Source organism: Falco rusticolus, chromosome 5, assembly GCF_015220075.1.
Source record: "Falco rusticolus isolate bFalRus1 chromosome 5, bFalRus1.pri, whole genome shotgun sequence".
Taxonomy (NCBI): domain Eukaryota; kingdom Metazoa; phylum Chordata; class Aves; order Falconiformes; family Falconidae; genus Falco; species Falco rusticolus.
Window position 1 is genome coordinate 83238995 of NC_051191.1, and position 22512 is coordinate 83261506.

The 22512-nt window shown below is 41.8% G+C and overlaps 1 protein-coding gene across 3 annotated transcripts; it reads right to left on the reverse strand.

Moving 5' to 3' along the window:
- Positions 1–386: 386 nt before the first annotated feature.
- On the reverse strand, positions 387–22306 carry LOC119148727 (natural killer cells antigen CD94-like). Of its 3 annotated transcripts, XM_037389259.1 has the most exons (13): positions 21910–22214; positions 17705–17839; positions 17371–17514; positions 16062–16216; positions 14484–14596; positions 13436–13624; positions 13151–13338; positions 9321–10473; positions 6836–6934; positions 4957–5043; positions 4521–4675; positions 2397–2509; positions 387–2028 (listed from the first exon to the last, which is right to left on the reverse strand). In XM_037389259.1, the coding sequence occupies exons 8-13, from the start codon at positions 9445–9447 to the stop codon at positions 1908–1910; spliced, it is 702 nt and encodes a 233-aa protein (XP_037245156.1). In that variant the 5' UTR covers positions 9448–10473; positions 13151–13338; positions 13436–13624; positions 14484–14596; positions 16062–16216; positions 17371–17514; positions 17705–17839; positions 21910–22214; the 3' UTR covers positions 387–1907. The 3 variants fall into 3 exon arrangements, with proteins under 3 accessions (XP_037245156.1, XP_037245157.1, XP_037245155.1); XM_037389260.1 differs by lacking the exon at positions 17705–17839 and having other exon boundaries at positions 21910–22306; XM_037389258.1 differs by lacking the exons at positions 387–2028; positions 2397–2509; positions 4521–4675; ... (1 more) ...; positions 6836–6934; positions 9321–10473 and having other exon boundaries at positions 13028–13338; positions 21910–22184.
- Between the last annotated feature and the right edge of the window lie 206 nt (positions 22307–22512).

Genomic DNA, 22512 nt, shown 5'->3' on the forward strand with positions numbered 1-22512 from the left:
CCTCCCCTATCCTGACAGGTAGTCAGCCTCTCTGAGTAGCTTATGTTTTGGGCTCCATACATGCATAGTGAGAACTTTGACAGCCTCTGAGACAGAAAGCAGACTGGATGAAATAATGGATTTGCTTGAATTTAAAATACTAAATGCTATAAATTCTTCCCTCTGAAATATGCCACTGGTAACAGGAGAAAAGCCCTTTCCAGCATGCTGGACCCAAGATTTGGGCTGAGACCAAATGGAGTTTACTATATGAAGACACAGAAATAGTTTATAAAGATCATCCAGCCATAGTAATGAAAGAAATGTACCCTGCAAGTTATCACCATTGACCTGACCTTTCTGCACTAATAGTGAATGCTCCCCAAAAAGTCACACCAAGCAGTCAGCAGGAAACCAAGAGGCTAGCATTTATTTTCATAATACAGCCAGCAAAGGCATATAGCAGATTGCTAGAAAAAAATCAAGTTTTAGTTTATGGGAAGAAAAAAGGAAAAACATGACAGCTTAGATACCTGCTGTGAATTATTTTTTTCAAGTTTCATGAAAGACATGAAACGTTGTACCTTACTTGCATTCTACTTTGTACTTCCTACTGCAATAGTAGGGAATTCTGGATAGTTCAGCTGGTAATTGTGCCCATGAATTATGACTTGGCTCTACTGAGTATAGTAAATGTATTCAGTTCACAAACATATTTTGGCACATTAGGAAGATGGGCTCATTTTTTTGCCAAGCGACTGCTTCAGTCTTTGAGAATATTTTCCAAGGAAATATTGAATATTAAAGACATCTTATTATTTTTTAATTTATTTAAGGGAAGTCTCCAAATAATAAGGCATGTACACATAGATGCAAGTGTATATATATATATATATATATACACACACACAAGGAACACAAGCATATGTAATACAAAACAGATGCTGACGTACAAAACTTTAAAGAACTCACACAATGAAACTGCACCCAGAAAAGTGGAAGTATCCTTTTCTTTCAAGAAATATGACAAGTTCTTTAATAACGGGCGATGCATAGTGTGTACGTTGGGTTCCAGGGATCCCAAACAGTATGGATATAATACAAGAGCTCACGTAAGATCTATGGCAATGGATTCTGCATCAGCTTGAGAAGTGATTGTATGTAGCTCTGAATGGAGCACATAATTATTATCCTCACTGCTATTTGCACAGCAATTATTGTTATGATAGCACTGAAGTTATTCAGGTAATGTTATAATCCAGTCATGACATTTAACTCTACTTTTCACAGAGATTGCTTCCAGGGATTCCCTGTAGTCTTCTCACAAATGGCCCTTGGTTTCTATAAATATTAATGCATATATGAAAATAATTTTATGGATAAATACAGCCTTGTTTTCTTTCTGTACCCCTGGACCTCAAACAGAGGAACAGTTGGAAGAACAGTTTTAGGGAAGAAGGCAAACCTAGGCAAACTGCTCTAGAAAAGGATTATGGGTGGATGATAGTTACTGTGTACAGTAAGTAATCCAGTGAGTAAAATCATCAAGGATGTAGTTAGGCTGGTTTATAACTGGCAGGTGTTAGTGTAACATGCTGACTGAAGCTTAAGAAATATAGAGATTTGTGAGAATGTGTGGTTGTCAGCCTAGAAAGTCACGCAAGGATCATTTCTTGGCAGTAGCTAATTCTTTCAAGTTGCTTCCTAGGCTGCTAGTTTTTAGCTTTGTAGGTTTTTGGTTTTTTTTTAATTTCTGTCATTTGTGAGCCTGGGCGGGAAAATGCAGACAATGACCTGTCCATTTGAATCACTTATTCTGAGAAACCTGCATGATAAACAAACAAAGAAACAAAAATACTTAGAACTTGCAGTTCCTAAAGTTGTTGTCTCACAATGGCAGATCCCACATCCCTTTGTGCAATGTTTCTTCAGTTGATAGGGACAGCCACTCTCTCACAGATCCAGAATTGCTTTGTTAGGCAGGAGTGGCTGGCGTAAATAATCCGTCCATATAAGGAGGCGCAGAAGCTGTTGTCATAGATCACAACCCTAGGAAATTAAAAGATATGACTTAATGATGACCTGGTGACATCCTGTGATCTATATTTGGATGATATAATCGTAGTGTAATCATAGTGATTTGCCACTGGGATGTAGAGCTATTTCCCCGTCGGAGCTATTTTATTTGTGCAAGATGGTGCTTTTGGGTCTGGTGCATGTGATCAAGCTGTACTTTGCCACCCATCGTTCCTTATACAGGACATGAATTTGGAGCTCCATAGCAGATACTACAGTCTCCATGTTCCTTCGTCATTGCACATGTGACAAACATGGGAAAGGAAGAAGAAACACAAGTCTCATACAATTTACTGGGGCCCATCGGATAGAACCGTGCTGGTCCTGTTATGAAGGCTTACCAACTCGTCACTTCTTTTGAAAAAACTGTTCCATCCTCCCAGTACCAGCCGTTACTTTCAGATATGTATGATAATCCAACCCAGTAAAACTGTGAGTCCTGTGGCAGAGAAACCTGTAGGCATAAGAAAATCATCACAACAATATTTCAAAAGTAAGACCTAAGTTCCTGTATCTTCCAGCTGTGAATTTTCTGCAACCAAACGAGATAACTCTTACTCAATAGAAGAGTAACCTGTTGTCCATGCTGTTTTTCCATGAGGCAATGCTGACTGCTCTGATTATAGGATCATTCAAATACTGTTGGTTGTTGAATTGCCACAGGAAAATGTACCCTGGATCTGTAAAAACACTGTTTTTTTAAAAGAAAGAAGCAAAGCTGCTTTATCTGGTCTGTCTTTAGGTATCTACACTGCCTTTAGGTATCGGCAGTTTAGGTATAGATAAGGTAGCACCATTTAAGCCCCAGTTAGAGTCAGCAGAGGTCTGACCAGTGGATCCAGTAGCCTGAGAGGTGCTTCACCCGACCCGGTGTGAGTGCTGCTAAGCAGTGACTGTGTTGGCCACATCCCCCCGGCTGGAACAGAGCCGGGGGCAGTGGTTCTGAAGTTGCAGATGTGCTTATACACTGTAGATACCTGAAGTTAGATGAGATGAATCCCAGCCTAGAGAGCAGAACCTGTTGCCTAAATAGAGGCCTCTAGCACCTTCTGAGATTCTCCAGCCTCTCTGAGGTCTCCACATACGGCTAACAGACAAGACCCAGAACCTATAGGAGAACTGTGCCTTGCTGAGGCGTTGTTTGGAGGTCAAACAGAATACCCCTAAGCATCTCAGATTGCCCTAGAGACCTATGCTTAGGCACCTGAACCATTCCCCCAGTGTCTAAGAGCTACCTAAGAGGTTCCTTTGCATCTTAGCCTGTTCAGATCTGCCAGATACTCTACTGTTGCTTAGTAGCACGTTTAGGGACTCACCCAAAATATATAACCCACAGCTGGCTTAAACTGGTCTGGCCTCAGTCTGGCTGCAGCTGCATATACCAAACATAGAAAAAAAGCAAGCACCCAGACATCTGGAAGCAAACTGTCCAGGAATTTATATAGCATACCAAAATCATCTCTTGGATTCAGCACTGAAGGCGTGGTGTTCAGGTGTCTCCCAACTGAATCGTGTGAGCCACGATTCTGACCTCAGGATGCTACTGAACTCACTAATAACCCTTTTTTTCTCACTTTATGTTTTGTCTCTGCCCGTTTGATTTTCACTTGAAAAAAAGGTATTCAAAAGGCCAGCCTTTATAACTCAAAATAGAAGAGCTGAGAACTCCCAGCTGAAACTAACTCCATCTGGACAAAGGAGAAAGATTTCCAGGGAAGCTTGTTTCCTTTTTGATGTTTTATGTAGCAAAAAGAAAATAAAGATATTTCGGCTTTGTGTGAGCTTAATTACTGTTGAAACAGATGTTCCTGAGATATGTGTGTACAAAAAGGGAAAATATGGTCTTGACAGCAAATTCCAGATTTTCGTTAGTCAGCAAACCCACCCCCCTCCCCAAATTAGGAAGACTACTTAGAATTATTAATTCCCTAAGCCTTATTCAGTCATCACAGCCTAACCCTCTGCTGTCTAGCCTTTGTGCCACCATTAACATTGCTTTGTGAGGGTATAATATAAGGTCAGAAAACAACCTTTTATAGTCACTTTGCGCTGCAGTGTGCAAATGACAGCAGCATGGTGAGTCAGTGGCTCTCTAGATTTCACATAGATGTGGGTTTTCCTCAGTTACAAAACTTGTGGAAAGAGATAATGAAAACATGCATTCTGTGTTCTGGGTCTCTCCTGAATGCTGATAATATGCAATTTATTTTCTGCGTGAAAACTGAAGTATTAGCTAATTAAGGCATTTTATATGATGGCTTATTCCGTTTCTAATGATACATAATTTCTCACAGCACGTTTAGAAAGTGTTGCAAGTTGTGACAATATTGTGACTTGCAGGAAGACTATTCAACCCAGAGAGAATGAAATGCATGCACTGTAAATGACCAAACTAATTTCTTCCTGCAAGATTGATGGAAGTTAAAACACATGACATAAAGGAATGCATAAGATTAAGACTGTACCATCTTTGCTTTGTCTTTTAGCACAAGAAGAGTGGAGTTTCTTGAGGAACAAAATTCCTGGCTTTGCTTCCATGTTTTCTTCTGCTTTGAAACGTAGATGCAGTTGTCAGCTCCACTGTTTTGCCAGCTTGCTGGACAGAGAGCACATTTTGTTTCTAGAAATCAGAGAGAGTATTATGCAGACCTGCGAGGAATACAAGGACTTTAGCTACTAGCTTGACCAAGAGAAGGTTAAAGGTAGGCAGGAACCAGCTGAGCTCTTGAGGAGTGAAAGAGAAGTTGTTTTGCATGTTAGCGGACATGTATCCACATGTCAAATACTATCACAGTTAAAAACAGACACTAACCCATTGGATCTTGTGATTTTGTGGTCTCCCGGTCAATGGGCTCTGAAAAATGGGTCATTTGTGTTTATTTACATGATAACCACATTTACCATTTTTCTCCTTCCCTTCAAAACACAATGCTTCCCTCATTTCCTGCAGTTTCTTTCCTTCCTCTGGATCCTTGGAAACCTGAAAAACTGAAGGGCATGAAAACACTTATCAGATTGGTTTTAAAAATTTGTAGTTTTAATTTGTAACTTTTGACGAGCTTCTGGTTTTTTTTGTCTACTTCATTTTTATGTCCACCATTGTGTGTACATCATCCTCATTTTCTTCACCAGGAGGGTTGTGCAGCACTGGAAAAGGTCACCTGGGAAAGGTGGGAGCATCTCCACCCTCGAAGATTTTCAAAGGTCATCTGGACGAAGCTACAGATGAGTTTATCTGGGGCTGGTGGTAGTCCAGCTTTGAATGGTGCGGAGGAAAGGGTGAGTATCAGACTAGAAACCTCTGAGCTAACATTTCTGTGATGGAACCACCCTGAGTGTTCATCCTGGACACTTGCACCTGCTCCCCTCCTGCCAAAATGGAGCCGGGGACTTTCTGCCTCTGCTTCCAAATGTAACGTGGCATCATATTTACTTGTTAATTGAAATGCTTGTATGGAAAAAAACCCCTGTTTCTGCGGAAAATCTGCTGTAACCTTTGGGCAAAGGCACCAGTCACGACGCTTTGATGCCAGAATTGCCCTCCCTGCAAAAAGCTTGCGATCCAGGAGAGGGAACTGGAACTGTGAAATATCCCAGTAACAGTCACAGGAGGGCACCATTATCCAGACAGTGTGGCTGACGAGGGGAGCTTCTAGCTGTGAAAACCAAACGTTTCGGAAACGGGTTAAGAGTTAGGGGTTAGAGTTAGGGTTAAGGTTAATCAGTGGTTAGGGTTAGGAGTTAGGGGTATAGCTTAGGGTTGGGGTTAAGGTTAGTTTTAAGGTTGGGGTTATGGTTAGGAGTAGGCTTAGGGCTGGGGTCATTGTATTTAGGCTTAGGGTTAGGGATTAGGTGTTAGGATTAGGGCCGTGATGGTTAGGGCTAGGGTTAGTGTTAGGGGTTGGGGTTATGGCTTGGCTTAGGGTTAGGCTTAGACTGAGGTATAGAGGTATAGGTTAGGGTTAGTGTTAAGGTTGGGGTTAGGGCTAGGATTAGGTTTAGGGTTAGGGTCATTATGGTCAGGGTTATATTTAAGCATTAGGTGTTATGTTTAGGGTTGTATTTTAGGATTAGGTTTGGGGTCAGGGTTAGTTTAGATTTATGCTTAGGGATAGCATTAGGCATTTGCTTTAGTGTTAGGGTCATTAAGGTTAGGATTAACATTAGGAGATTAATGTTAGGGTTAGGATTAGTTAGGTTTAGACCTCGCAGTAAGATTAGTTAACCCTTAGGGTTAAGGTGGCTATAAGTGCAGATATTAGTGATCGTGAGTTGTAGAGGAATGCAGGCAGTGGGCTGATTAGCACTGATAACATGCAGCTGTGGCCTTGCCTCAGCGGCAGTGGGTTGATTGACATGGATGATGTGCAGCTGTAGCTCTTCCTGCTGAGTGGTTAAATAGCCTTGAAAAGTGCGGGAGATGGTGTTGGGTAGAGGAGCAGCAGTGTGGTTTGATCTCTGGGGGAAGGAGAAACAGCATGGACAGTAGAATCTGACCAATGGTAAAGCCTTGTTGCAGCTGGCTGGTTTGTTTGTGCTGCAGCAGCTGGTGCCCTGTGTGAGGCTGCCTGAGTTGGACTCTGACTGCAACAGTGAGTGACCTGTGGTGACCCTTGGCTGTGGAGGTACTTCTGTGGGAAAGCTGTACTGTTGCCCATCTTCCTTTATTATTTCCCCGTGGGGAAGAGGGGCAGCAGGGGCAGTCTGCAGGGGCAGTGGAAGCAGCCATACATGTGGAATTCATTCCCACAGCAGGAGCTTGGGACGACACAGTACTTACACAGCGCCAGCAGGGCTACCAGCCCCATCAGCAGCACCAGGCACAAAGTGAGGAAAGCAAAGGCCACTGGACGCCATACAGAAGATGAGATGGAGGCTCCTTGGACAAACAAAAAACCCCATTCAGCAACAAAACCAGCAGCTATCCTCACCTCACACCGGTATTACCTCCTCTCTGACAATACGAATTCACCTTTATCCCTTCTGCAGAGCCTTTTTTTTTTATTACTGCATTTTTTGTTATCACTGTTCTGAATTTCCTGGAGTGATTTTGAGAAAATATTTATCTATCTACCGATATTATTAACCAAGGCTCTTGCATTTTAGAGTAAAACCTCTTCTAATGAGACAGGTAAACAGACTAGATTTTGCAGTTCACACAATCCTGGAAATAATAAAACAACCCCTTAGACTGTTCCACCTTGGAAAAAAAAATATTGCCATCTAGTTTTGGACAGCTACTTCTGGAACATTAAACTGTGCATCTTCCCTCAGGCTCTTTCTCTGGATTTCCATTGTGGTTCAATGTCTAATCAGGAATATAGTTTTTACTGGTTTTTATTTTACAACTGACTATCCCCTGATTAAAATATTTTCTTTTGTATGTATGTATCTATTTATTTATCTTCGCAGTTTTCCCTTTTGTGGAAGCAGTGCTCTGCACTTTTCTGTAAGTGTCTTTTATATCTTTCCTAGAGTGTTCAGGTTAATTGGAAAGTATGATACACATCAGGTATTTTACTGGAGTCCTTCACACCCTCCAGAAGCGCCCAGATAGACATGGCAACCAAAATTTACGTAGGCAAAGTTAAGGGAGCTGACCCTAACCCTCACCAGTTAAGGCAATTTTAAAAGACTGCAGGTGACACCACATTGGGGTGGTGGCTGATGTGCTGGAGGTTAAGGCTTCCTTTTAAAGGGAGCTAAAAATCCTAGGAACGGGCTGGAAGTGCAACAGCTCAACAAAGACAAATGTGAAGTCCAGCTCCTGTAGCAGTACAACTCCATACACGAGTACAGGTAGGGGACTGAGTGGCTGGAAAGCAGCTGTGCTCCAGGGTCCTGGTGTACCCTTGGCAGCGAAAGCTGATCGGCACTGGGCTGCACTGGCAAGAATGCAGCCAGCAAGTGGAGAGAAGAGATTATTCCACTCTACTTGGCAGTCATGAATATTGTCTCCAGTGCTGAGCTTCCCACTTCAAGAGAGATGTCAGCTAACTGCAGAGTCCAGCAGAGGAACACGGAGTGGTCAGGGACCTACAGAGAAGCTGAAGGACCTGGGCTTGTTTAGCCTGGAGAAGGCTAAGGGAGACCCTAGTTTCAGTCCTCTGCTACCTAAAAGAGCTTTACAGATGGAGCCAGACTCTTCTCAGAGAGGCGCAGTGAAAAGACACAATACAACAGTCACAAGTTGCACCAGGGAAACTTGTGATTAGATGTGAGGAAAAAAAATTCTTCCCTTTCAGCACTGGAACAATGACTCAGAAAGACTGTGAGATCTCCATCCTTTGAAGTTTTGGCAACTCAAGTGGACCAGGGCCTGGGCAACTTGATCAGACTTTAGAGCTAGTCTTTTTGAGCATAAGGTCAGAAAAAGATGAACTATAGAGGTCCTTCCCAACCTAATCTGGTCATATGTCTACTTTACTTGTTCTCTGTGCATATCAAAAAGCTGCTTTAAGAGTTTTCTGAGCGTGCCAACCTGTTTCTTTCTGGTAAGCTCTAGATCATACTCCCTAATATTTTATCCTTGGTTTTCTGACTGCTACTTCTCAACAGCTTCTCCTTCATCCTCCTTGTCAAGCGGTCATTCTTGATGGATAGCTTGAGATCTTTTTCAGATAGCACCAGAGTGATGTCAGTTTAGTCTTTGCCTACTCTACCCAACCTGCAAATAGCAGCAATGATATTTATGTCACACATAAGCCTCATAGTGAATTTATGAGGAGCAGCAGTACTTAAGTCATCATTTTATGGTCTTAAGCATTCCACAGGCAGAACCCACTACCTTAGTTAACACTCAGCTTGTTCATAGAAAAACTTTGAATATAAACAAATAAAAACATATGCTTCTATCAAAACTTACATTCACTATTAAGACTGATAAACAGGGCACCTTTCTACTCCTCGTAGGTGAGGAAATTGCTTAATTTCCAAGGCCTGCATTATCTGATAAAACTATAGCACCTTCCCCTCTTGTCCTTTGCTGCAATAAATGAATCATACTAAAATGCAAAAAAAAATCCATAGAAAGGTGGAATTTTTCTTTTGTGTTGAAGTAAATGGAAAAAATAATTGGAGTAAAGATAAGCTTCAGAAAAAATATCATCTAGGATCGTAAACAATAGCACATAAGACTCCATTATGATTATACTTTCTGCTGTTTCTATGAATATTTGTCGAAGAATATACTCTAAAGTTTAGAGGGATTCTAATAAAGTTATGCCCTGATTTAGATAGAAGAGCTAATTTCCATCTGTACTTACTGTCTACAGTAACAGAACTTGCTGGAGCCTTAAATGCAGAACGTTTGTTGCTTCTCGAATATCCAGGAGTAATTACTAAAGCTGAGGGCCGTAAATTCAGAGTGGTGTAGCCTTCCTCATCCTCCATCTCCAGCTCATCACACTTCTTTCCTGCAGTAGCAGTACTGTGGGAGTCGGGGCACACTGCAGCGAGACTGATGCTGAGGCGATGAGAATGGTTCACGTTTCAGCATTTCCAGTGAAACCACGCAGGAAGCTGGCTCTGTTCTGATTACTGTGTCATAGTAAAAGTGTAACATACTGAAAGCACATTAAGGTGTTAAAATGGCACTGTCAAAGATGGGTATATTTCTCCTGAATACGAAGATGGGAGTCTTGGGTTTTGGCTGGAACGTGAGACTGTTTCATCTAACTATCTACCTGATCTGACCCTGTAAACAGAGCAAATGTCAGGATTTTCTACCTCCTTAAAATAAGATGATGGAGAAATAGTTGCTATTTTGAGTTATCAAAGATGTCTGTTCGTGTATCAGGGCACAAATACAACGCAGCAGCTGCATGGAAATAATAGGCTGTATTTCCATACTCTGTTATGAAATAAATTAAAAATGAAATTATTTTTTTTAATTTTACTGAAATAAATGCTAAAAGGGGAGAAGCTGAGCTGAAAGAAATGTGAGGCCAGGAGCTTGGCAGGATTCATGTGATTGCTCAACCTGTGTCAGAGAAAGACCAGACCACACAGAGCACCTCTCTGCTGTTGCACTGTAGACAGAAGTCACTGCGCAGAAGTGGCTTATCCATCCCCGCTCTCCATCTCTAGCTCTCTGCAGTGCCTTGCTCCAGTGCTGAGCTGTAGTTCTTAAACATCTTCAGTGACCAACTCTCCTTAAACAGAGCACTTGCCCAGACATGATGAATCATGTTGTAGTGACAGGGTTAGTCAGAAGGAAATTGCAAGAGAGGAATTTCTGTGGTAGCTGTTTGTGCTCTTGTTTGTAAAGTTCAGAGTCTCCCATTTGCAAAATCATATCAACAGACTGGAAACAAACTGTAATGACTGGGCTCTTCTTCCTGCCTTGCTGCACAGATGATAGATGTTTTCAGAGCACAGGTATCTCTGGCTGTGTATATTTCTTGCATTATATCTTACCTGTATGCAAAGAGAAGGCATGGTGGAAAAGTTGAGAGTAAAGGATGCCTACAGTCAGTTTTGTTATACAGAGAGGCACACAAGGAGTAGCAGTCACTGTGTATTCATGGTATATCCACAGTATCCTCATAAAAACCTCATACTAAATATGGGGCAAAAATACTTGTCTATCAGGCCTGAAAACTGTATGTTGGCAATTTAGTGTGGAAAGGGCTTTTCTGCAGCTAACCGGGAGTCAAGTGTGGTTATGCTACTGAATTTCATTGCAATTTTTCATGGCAGTATCTTCTCCAGTCATAGCAACAACTTCTCAAGCATGTAATGAATCACCTTTGGGAAGCTTTTCTCCAACCTGATCTTACTTCTGCAGAGAAAAGAGGAGGTTAAGTCATTTTCTTGTATTATCTTGGTAGCTCTGAATTCAATAAGCAGTCTGTTAATTATATTACTTTACTTTTTTTTTTTTGAGTCACCTTTTAAAACAGATCCTGCTGCAAGAACAGAAGTAACAAAGGTTCATCATACTCTCTGTTTTTGTAAGGATGAGCAGGCAAAGTGTCTTCATTTCTTCAGAATAAAATGAAAAGAAAGGTGAACTAAGGCAGGAGGTTTGGGTCTACATTTGATCACAGCCCGTGTATAAATGTTGTCAGCAGGCTGCACAAAATAACTGTGTTTATTAACCAGAATGTTACCTTGCAAATTGCATTAGCTAGAGGCTGAGGGAGGTGGTGTAGGGAGGAGAAAAATTTAGACATTGGAAACACACTGTTGGATGGAACCATGATTCAAAAACGCCATCTCAGCCAATACACAAACGCTACATTTTTATGTCTCTTCCTCTGTAAGGAAAAGCTCCGTTCAGTGGAAGAGGGGCTGGAGTCAGACAGCACATCCTTAAGCCCTACCTGGTTACACCACCACCAGGGTATGTCCTTTGCCAGTTTCAACCTTGCTGGATGAGGTTGTTCGCTGGCAGCACTCTGAATGCTCACAGTGAACAGTAGTGTTTGGATTTGTGGGTTTTGTTTTGTTTTGTTTTGTTTTTTTTTCTTTTTTGGTGTTTCAGTCATTGGTTTTTGAGAAGAAACTAGCTCCTCCAGTTTCAGTAGCACGGCACACTGTGAGACTGTGCTCTACCCCCTCCTGCCTTCACAGTCACAAATACAGCTGCTGCACCAGAGACTGCTTTTGGGCTGGCAGTAAATGAACCCAGAAGATCAAGGCCTGTGGCTGCCTGTCAGTGTGAGGAGCTGTCAATCTCAGCTCATGTTTGTCTTCAACAAACTGCAGAAACACCTAAGATTCACCCCTCTGCTCTTAGGCATGCCCCATTGATGAAAAAACGTCCTGGAAATATTTTTCTTGTTTCCTCACAGTCCCTCTAATGGAAAAGAAAACAAGATCAGACTTTTTTTTCTTCTTTCTTTCTTTCTTTTTTTAATATTTCTGGCAAATTACAGCAAAGCCTTTCATTATCAAGAAAGTATGCACCATGAATACCGTTCAGGATACCTTCCACGTGAGATTTCTTATTTCAGTGTATCTGGTATGAATGCTGAGAGACACTCTGGGAAGTCACCAGGGCTGTGTCTGTACTGCAGGATGGAAGTGTTCTGCCTCTTCACCCCCAAAGACAGGAGCAGCTGGAAGAGGAACTGAGAGGAGCAGCTAAGAGAGATTATGTCAGAGATGTGAATGGTGAGTGTAAACAGCAGAGAGTAAGAGAAATCCACAAAGGTTTCTGAAGCATGAAATTGGTATTTGAAAATAACGCCCCAAATGTTCATGTTGGTGATCAGAAACTGCTGTGTAGTGCTGAGTTCAGTGGGACACTGGAACAGCCTCTTGATGGGTATGACCAATTCTTCAGCAGCCCAGCTGCTACACCAGTAGTAAATGATCCACAATAAATAATCTGGAATCCACAAGGAATACACAAATCTCCAGGGAGGACCGAGCTAGGAATTCATGAACTTTTTGCTCAAATCAAAACACCGTTATGGGACTGAGATTTATTTCAGCTTCACTGTCATTGTTCCACAGCAATGTGGAGGGAGACGTTTTGTTCATTAACACTGCTTGGGGTGTTTTCACTGTGGTTGGGTTTGTAGACCCTTGCTCAGCACATTAGATTAGTAGTGTGGCATTCCAGGAAGTATCCTAAAAATTCATAAAAGGAGGTTCTGTTCATGCCTCTGAACATGACTGTGACTCTTGCAGTAGATCAAAAATGTAGAAAAGTGGAAGAGTAGAATTATTACTAGGAAAAAAAAAAAGAGAAAAAAAGAGAAAAAAAAGAAAAGAAGAGAACTAACAGTGCCAGTAAGAAGTATAAAGCACGGAGGAGAGCTAGACATTCATAGCTGAAGGATGTCTTCTTCTGTGACACATGCACAAGTCCTTATGAGGACTATAAATCTCTGTGTCCCAGAGCAATTATGATTATTAATACAGTTCGGGAACACTTTGGCCCACCTTCTGAGGATAACTATATTTACGTGTTGTATACTCCAGCCTACTAATGCATTAAAGCAGTCATATCAACAAGACATCAGAAGTCTCTCCTGAATGGAAGTGTTTAATCCTCATCACTTGTGTTATGTTACAGCTGTACAGTTAGAACTGACGAGTGGTGTTAGGACTGTATCAGGGGATGCTGGGAGAGGAGCAGTACCTGTAGGTGCTTGCCTTAGCATTTTGGTTTTTTTCCTGGACATGACTTTTGGCCGTTTTGGCATCACTTGTGTTGATTAAAACTGAGTAATCATGTAACAGTTTTTTATCTGGATCAACAGACTTGGGTAGCTCCTGGAGCTTGTTACCGTGCCCATTTCCTTAGTATGAAAATAGTTTTACATATGTCTAGAAGAGAATGAAAACAGGGAAATGTATTAGGTGCAATCCAATGCATTTAAATTTTCATGTGATAGTTCTCAAAAGCAAAATAAAAAATTCCAACCTTGCAGAACATCTTCTAGCTTCTCATAATCATTTTGGTCTGACAAACCAGTCCTGCCAGTGGTTGCTGCCTCGCTGGAATAGGATGGCAGGCTTTTCACAGACATAGTAATACTTTCTTGTACATGGAGTACTATATATGGAATCATAATAAATATATCCACAGTATTGGGGGTGTAGGTGCTTTACCCTATGAAAGAAAAATCTTTGTTGTTACATCTCACCTCATTCAAATGGTACATTCTTGCCCTTTCTTCTAAAAAGAGCTGTCTTTGCAAGAATTACTTATGTGGCTTTCACGAAGAGTGTATATGCCCAACAAAAAAATAAAACATTTAGTGACATTGTGCACCAACTTGTAGGAAGATAACTCTGTCCTGAACATGCCAACAAGCACTCCCAACAGATTCCAAGGGTGGATCCTAAACCATTTTTTGTACCTGACAGCAAGAAACAGTAACTCCTGGATACCAACTGGAGGTGTCAGTGGCTCTTTCAACAGTGAGTTGAGAGGAGACTGCCCAATAATGAAAATCGGCAAAGCAGATTTCAAAGCAAGTAGAAAAATATATTGTCTTTCTGAAACAACATGTTAAACTGAAGTGAAATGATGGTAGAGAATAAATAAATTTAATATATAATTTTATATATGTATATAATATATTATAATAGATTATATAATATGTATTACGTAACAAGAAAAAATCAAAAGCATTAAATTAAACACCTTTTCATTGTAGTTTTTTCCTTGTGTCCTCACTGAAACAAGATGTCAAATACAATGTATGACATTTATGGTCAATCTGAAACTAAATTGTGGAAATACATTTTCTGGGTATTTTTCCCCCCCGCAGTAATAGTGCCTAGACCACCCTCTAAACAGTTCTGGGAAAGGCAAAGAAAAATCTGAAGTGGAAAAAATGAGACCCAGAACACAGAGAAATCTGCATAAAAGTTGGCTGTTGGATGTGCCCTTTGTGTCAGACAAACTGGGAGTTGCATGTGGATGAGGACCGACTTTGTGTACTGTGGGAAAGCTGCCCACTTACCAAGGCATTTGTTTTGTAAGAACTGTGTTGTCTGTCCAATACCACTCTCTCTGTTCATCTCTAAATGTTAATCCAAGCCAGTAGGTTTCTCTAGGAAATTCTTGTACCAGTTTCTATGCAGAGTAAGGACAAACCGAAACAGACATTCAGGAAGATATTAAAAACAAATATTTAGACTCAAAAGTTGAAAACATTGATGGAAATTTCTTAAAGAACATAAATAGCACAAATTGTTAACCTGTCAGGAAAAGTTCTGCACTTAAAGGAAAAGGCTAGTGTCAAAGGAGAAATGACAGTGGAGCTGTTTTTAATTGGAGAGAAGACATGCTTCTAGCTCTGAAGAGCAATGTCACCCTCATCAACCTGATCAAAACACTGTGGGTGACACGCTTGATCATTCTTCCCCCTTTAGTCATGAACCATTCCTCCCCTTTTACTCTGTCCTTAGCATTTATCAACAGTGAGAAGGAAGCCTCTGCAGGGAGCTGTTGGGTTTGATTGGTTGAACTTTCACCCTTGGCTCTAGAATTGTTAACTTATTCCCAAAAGCTGGACCATGACAAGTAGAGGAGGTGTTAAAGTTAGGCATTTAGTGATATTCTGCTCTTAAAAACTGCTCTGAGCCGAACAAGTAAGAATGTAAACCTGAATAACGCCACCTTTTTCACTTGAGGGAAATCTCTAAAGGTTTTGATTAGATTTTCCCGGTTTTCTCTTTCTTCCTTCACTTACCATTGTCACTCCAAGTGCACTTCTTCATTTTATCTTTTTCCTCATACCTCTCAATGCCGTGATTAAGACAGCTAGAACAAACTGCACCTAAAAACTTTTGCTGTCACCAGTTTGGGAGGGTGAGAATAAAGCTACTTCCCTTTACTTCCAGGATAAACCTTATGGCCTGCAGCTCCGTGAGAGGGGAACGGGCATTTGTCAGTTGCTGGAGAGCAGGCATGCCCAGCCCTGACTGCCAGTTCTGGGGACATCTTTTCTGCCCTCAAACCTTCCAATATATCTGCTGGCACCCAGAGGAAAAAGCATTATTTCGCTCTACACCTGGCATTTTCTCTTCCCACTTCAGTTTGTTTTCATTGACTAAAAGATTAGGCCACGTTTTGGCAGCTAGCTGCCAAGTGTTTTAGTTTTGATTGAAAAGATGAGTTCGACTTCCATGGGAAGAAATTCTACGAAGTAAGGAGGACTATGCTTAGCCCATGAGGAGACCAGGTTAGAAGAGGTTTTCCCACTAGTATCTTACCAAATCCTTGTATGGATCTGAAACAATTGTTAAGTCAGTGAAATCATTGCCCACAACAAAACAGTCATCCCATTAAGTAGCCAGCCATAGCAAGCTGAGGCAAGGTGGGCTGTCCCCAACCATCAGCCACTCGAAGGGCTGCACTTCATATGGCAATGGCCAGTCCTGTGCCTGAGCACTGCCCAGGGCAACCTAACCACTGCAGAAAAACTCCTGCTCACGGTGCCATCTAAGAAAGTTATGTGAGGTGAGTAGCTGATTGGGTGTGTGAATGTCTTGCTAAATGAATGTCATGCTAAACAGGGTGAGAAACCAGTCCATACCATCTTTGCTGCATCTTTTATCAGAAGAAGAGTAGAGTTCCTCGAGGAACAAAACTGGTGACTCTGTTCCCATGACTTCTCTTCCTTGGAGTGGTAGTAACATGTGTCGCCACCTTTCCACAGCCAGTTTGCAGGGCAGAGTACACAGTTCTGGCCTGGAAAAGGAAAACCATCACCCTGTTTCTGTTCCTATGCTGTCCCTCACAGAACATTGCTCTAGGCCTGTGATGACAAGATCTGCAGGGACTGAGGATATTTAAGGCAGTCCTCACTCAGTCAAAATCCCACTGTGGCCCTAGAAGGTTCAGGTAATAACAGAGATGAAAACTAAATCATCCCCCTGTCTCTCCCATTCCTTTAAGCACTGGGAGGAAGTTCAGGTGCTGCAAATGGGATTTGCTTTGCCTAAATTTAGGAGTCTATAAAGGTGATACGAGTCAAGCCATCTGGAGTCCCATTTTGGTCAACGGACAAAAGTAGATGTGTCTCACACATGCTTTTTCTGTTGTTCCAGGTGTGTTGCTTGGGAGGAAACAGACTGTATCCTTGCACTACCAATTTCCCTTCATCGACCAAAAGGGAGACCTAGACAGTTAGCTTGTCTGTGGAACAATATCCTGACAAATGAAATCCCCTTTCCCAACAGTCACAACAGGATCCCTTTGCCCAATGCCCCTACTCCCCAGAGTGTGATTTCCCAACAGAACTATTTCTCTGGCTGGCACATTGTCAGATGCCACTTAAATAACCAAGCTGTGGCAAAGTGATTTCAGAAACAGCCCTGTGCTGTACACAGTCAGGAGACAGGGAATGAACTCCCAGGTTGGTTTAGCTTCCCCATATCACTTCTGACTTCAGGAGATTCCTGTCTTACTTGCGGTCAGTACTAGCCCACTGCCCTGTGTGTGGACTGCTGTTCACACGGAGTGCAGTAGGTTGTTTAATTCTCAGACACCACTGTAAAATTGCCTATTAGATGCAGATGAGCATGTTGTAACGATCCCTGAGCTAGTGCTGATGGGAACTGGCATGTCCAGAAAGCATCCTGCAGAACCCTTTTCTTATGGGAAGTAAATCCTGAAACCCTGGCACCACTGCCATGTCCCATGCCAGTGCACATGTGGCCAGGCTGGGTCCCTCTCTCCAGGAGCTGCATGAGGCAGACCTGCTCCTTGCCTGCTTTCTGGGTGATCACATCTGAGAAGACACAGGCTCACCTGAGGAGACAGACCTAAGTAGACACAGAAGACACATATTTCCTTCTCTGCTATGTTGCAAGATGAGCCCTCACCAAAATGTGTTGATTTACCATTATTTTTGAGGTTTTTTTCCCCTTCCAAGCACAGCTGATTTCCTATTGCTTGCAGAATATTTGAGAAATTTGCATGCAGCTGATTCTTTGTCATGTTGAGGTCTGTAAGTTGTGTCCTGTAGTCCTTGGGAATCTGGATAACTGAAATTCACAATAAGACATTTTCCAGTGCTGTCCTTCAGGAAGGGTGGGACACAGACAGGGAATGTATTAGCAGATCATTAGGGATAAATAAACCAATTGGGATAAATGTTAGCCCTCCCTGTCAGTCTGACGTTATTCAGTAGCTTGACCCCCCCTCCCCCGCAAACAGAACTGCATTAGTACTTACATAAAACTGCCAGGGTCACCAGCGCCATCAGCAATGCCAGGCACAGCATGAACAAGATCAGGACTACTGGCCAGTAAGAGCGGGACGAAGTGGGAGGCCCCGGCAGGAGTTCAGTCGTGAAATGGAGCTGCGATGCTAAGGAATGGTGAACACAGTAGTGTCACTAAATCGCAGCCATCTTTGTGGTCAATATGTAATTGCTTTTACTTTATCCTTGTGTATTCCTACTGCATAGTCTTTGCACACAGCAAAAGATGCCCAAAGTAAGAGAGTGAGAGATCACAACAGCTCAGTGGAGACTGTGGACAGCCTTGGTCCTTTCAAAGGCCATAGACTGTGCCAAGAAAGATATTGAGAAAGCAAGATACTGCAAAATCTAGAAAATTGTTTGCTCAAAGCTGAAAAAAAAATATCCACTGTGTGGTTGTGGTAATTTGTGATGTGTGGCATGTATTTGTGGTAATCTGGTTAATCTGAGTGCTAGAGTCAACTCCTTTGATATTCATGGTAGTTTGAGATTTCTAGCTGGGAATTCATAGATAATTTTAATGTAATAAGGATTACAAAGTAGATACAGAAATGAGCACTTAATGAGGAGAAAAAAATCTCAAAATTTTCCTAAGCAATGGAAATACTATGCATGTCGATCATTCAGAAGGCACCCTGTTTGCAAGAGCTGGAAGATTTCATGGGATAAGATGCACTGAAGGAGGGAGCAAAAGCATTAAATTTGTCACGGAAGCACTAAATCTAAGGCCGATATTAAAGATGCCACTATATGAACTTTGTGGAGAGTTGCAACAAGCTTGACAATCCAATAAAGGCAGTAGAATGCGAATGTGAAGAGGAAATTCTAGCCTAGAAAAGGGAAAGAGGTATTTACAATTGGGTGGGGAATTGCTGAAGGAATAGGAACTGAAATTTAGTGTGCCAGGCTGAAGGAACAGGAATGGAAACTACGCAGTATGCTTCTCCTACAAGTAACCTGTGGTCAGCTTCTGTGCTAAAGCAATCCTGGGCAGAATGTTTGTACAAGACCTCACTCTACAGAAACTCAAGTTGATGAATATTCAGGTGAGAGAAGACCGAGCAATGGAGGTTGTCTTGACCTGGGACACAGATCACTGCTGGCTTATGTTCAATGTGCCATTCACCATAAACCCCAGGTCTTTTCCAGCTTCCACAGCCAGCCTGCTCCCAGGTTGTCCCACCGCCTGGCAGTCCAGCCTCGGTGCACAGCAACTTGTGAAGCTACATGGGGTTTCTGCTCACCCAGTCCTCAGGTTTCTCAAGGTTCCTCTGTTTTAAAGCTCTACCACTTCATAGCATCAGCCACCACCCCTAGTTTAGTATCATTATAAATTTGCTGATAACACACTCTGTGTCATTTTTCAGGTCGTTGATGAAGATATTAAACAGTATTGACCCTTGACAGACCCCTGAGCAACTCTACCACCAAACAGATGTTGAGCCATTAGTTACTCCTCTTTGAGCCTGGTAGTCCAGCCAGTTTTCAATCTATCTAACAGTTCACCATCCAGCTCATAACTTCCTCAGCTTTGAAAAGACAATACTGTAAGAGACACAGACTAAAGCCTTGCTAATTATGTATTACATCTGCCACTCTCCCTGCATCTGCATTTCACCACAGAATGTAAGCCCAGTTTAAGGAAGTGCTCTAACTGCCTGGTATTGCATAAAAGAGAAATACACGGGCCTTCATGAAGAGAAAGAACATCTCCCTTCTGCATTATTTTCCAAAGTCTGATCTCACAGACATATGACAGATACAGACAGAGATAAAGCCTGCACAGGAGAATCACATACCTTATAGATCCTAAAAAGACTTCAGGACACATTGACTGCTGGGATATATGGATATTTTTAAGGTCACAGTGCTTTTGTACATGCTTGGAAGCTGAATATTAGGTGCCTGGGGAACTTCAGTAATAGAAATTTGACTCCCTAAGGCAGGCTGCTAAACAGACTCATATGAATTACAGCTAAAGGGCAAAAAGAAATTGTTCCTACCACTACAAAGTCACAGCCCCAAGACAAAGACTGAAGGCATTATAGTCCATGCTTCCTGGAGCTTTTAGATGAGAAGAGGCAAAGATTCTGTAGTTTGAAAGTTTACAAGCAACTGTGAAATATTTTCTGGGCAGCAAAACGAATCAAGACCACACAGCAGGTTTAGCTTTGGCTGCTTTAATTAAGCATTGCATCAAGAGTTGCTTTAGTTTTAGTTCCCGGTACTGTACTTTGTAACCTCACGCTGCTTCTGCTACATCTAGGACAGCTAAAGGAGCCTTCGGCTGGGTCCTCCTTCCTGTACAGTACTTTTGTTGTCCTAAAATGGGTGTATTTACTAATTGTGGTTGTTTCAACTTGATGTTTGAGAAATAATGCACAGACTGTGTGGTCTCAGAATGGTGCTTTCTCATCACAACATGCTGGGGGCAAGGGATGCCATCCAGAGGGACCTTGACAGGCTTGAGAGGTGGGCTCGTGTGAACCTCGTGAAGTTCAACAAGGCCAAGGGCAAGGTCCTGTATGTGGGTCACAGCAATCCCAAGCACAAATACAGGCTGGGTGGGGATTAGATTGAGAGTAGCCCTGCAGAGAAAGACTTGAAGGTGTTAGTGGATGAGAATCTCAACGTGGGCCATCAATGTGCACTTGCAGCCCAGAAAGCCAGCCAGATCCTGGGCTGCACCAAAAAGCAGGGCCAACAGGTTGAGGGAGGTGGTTCTTCCCCTCTACTCTGCACCTGTGAGAGTACTGCATTCTGCTCTGGGGTCCCCAACAAAAGAAGGACATGGACCTGTTAGAGCAAGTCCAGAGAAGGGCCACAAAGATGATCAGAGGGCTGGAGAACCTTGTTGGTGAAGGCAGGCTGAGAGACTTGAGGTTTTCAGCTTGGAGAAGAGAAGGCTCCAGGGAGACCTTCCAGTACCTAATGGGAGCTTGCAGGAAAGCTAGAGAGGGACTTTTTACAAGGGTATGTAGCGATAGGACAAGGGGTAATTATTTTAAACTGTAAGCGGGTAGATTTAGCTTAAAGAAAGAAATTCTTTACAGTGAGGGTGGTGAGGCACTGAACAGAGAAGTTATGGCTGTCCCATCCCTGGAAGTGTTCAACGCTTCAAGACTGAGTTGGATGAGGCTCTGAACAGCCTGGTCTAGTGGAAGATGTCCCTGCACATGGTAGGGAGATTGGAACTAGATGAGCTTTAAGGTCCTTTCCAACCCAAACCATTCTATGATTTTATGAAAATATGCACATAGAAGCAGGACATCTGGAGCAGTATGAGGATTAGTGACCAGTGTCATTGGATGTTAAAGGAAAAGAAGCCCAGAGCTTAACACAAAGACAGTTCAGATTTTTACTTTTTTTTTTTTTTTTTTTTTTTTTTGTCCCCCCTGAATTATACTTTGGCAGTGCTCAAAACCATAACTTAATAATATCCAAAAAACGTATGTTCAAAAAGTGTAACATGTTAAAAAAACATAACATATGCTCATGATCAAAAAAGGTATAAATGTTTAAAACCACTGCTCTTTGAAACAGAATTCCCCAGAAAATTCCTTCTGAATCACAAGCAATTTGCCCTCTTGTTGGTAAACCTCTGCTGCAGAGCCTGACCCCACAAACAGCTAGCACTTTCCATGGTCTTTGCTCCCATGAGTTGAACCACTCAAATCTGGATATCGTCTTTGCAATTTAACACGAATTAAGCAAAATTAATTTAAATTTAGTATTTAAAATGCATTCAGCCCTTTAACAGATATAGCCATTTCAAAGACCAGTGCCCTAATTCAGGCTACAGCTTCGGAACTGAAATAAAGTGTGTCAGTTAAAGCTGATTCCGTTCTAAGTCTGAATGCAAACACAATGGAGAAATTAAATGGAACTGATCCACTTTAAAAATCAGTTCAAGTTAACATTTTGAGGTTTAGACAATTAAGACTTTGTGGAGCTTAGTATAATGCTCAGTAATATGCTTTTCTGTAAAATGATAAGACCACTATTTCAGGTATACCTTCCAAACTCTAAAAAGTTCAGGCAGAAATGACAGCAACAAAAACCAGGACACATTTATAATCAGTACAACTTTTCTGATAGTAATAACTATAATTAAAAGTATTTCCTGCCCCATCTACTTTAGCAAGAATAAATCATAAAAGATTCATAGATACTACACCTTTTTCTTTAGTTTCTTCAGGCTCTGTGATATTATCCAGTTCATGGTTGTTCTCAAACTTCAGATTAGCATATACTATTTCTTCTGTCATAGTTGGTAAAAAGAAAAAATGTCAGAAAAAAAAGGTAGAAAAATACCTAGCATTTGCAGCTAGTAAGCTTGGAAGAAAATCTACCCCTTTGCGGGGTGCCCTCATATTGCCAGTCACAAACGAAGCAGCAGGGACATCAAGATATATCTGAGCTTCCTCATTATGGTACTGACAAGAAATGTTCCTCTCTCACTGCTATATTCTCGCTCTTCCTCTTTACCTCACTTCTGCCCTCCTTGACTGGCATATACTTCTTTTGCCATTATTGAAGAAAATGCAGCCACTTTTGCAGAACTCTTAACATTAGAACTCTTCTTCTTTTGGATAGACAACATTTAATTCCCGACTACATGAGGTTCAGGCTTGAAACACAGAATTGAATAAAATGTTAGCTTTGAATAAAATGACAGCTTGGAGGCTGGCTTTCAGTTTGGACAGCTGTGCTCAGCAGTGGATTTGTGATCACACTTCAGTTTCCCTTTCCTACCAGAATGTGCTGAAAGCAAACCAGA

What these genes read in the sequence shown, in the direction of transcription:
- LOC119148727 (XM_037389258.1), bottom strand. Translation starts at nt 22,000, where the DNA reads ATGACAGAAGAAATAGTATATGCTAATCTGAAGTTTGAGAACAACCAT. An exon ending in GGTGACCCTGGCAGTTTTAT is followed by an intron (nt 17,515 to 17,704) that starts GTAAGTACTAAT and finishes TGTGAATTTCAG; the next exon opens with TTATCCAGATTCCCAAGGAC. An exon ending in AAAAAACCTCAAAAATAATG is followed by an intron (nt 16,217 to 17,370) that starts GTAAATCAACAC and finishes TTCCTTTTCCAG; the next exon opens with GCCAGAACTGTGTACTCTGC.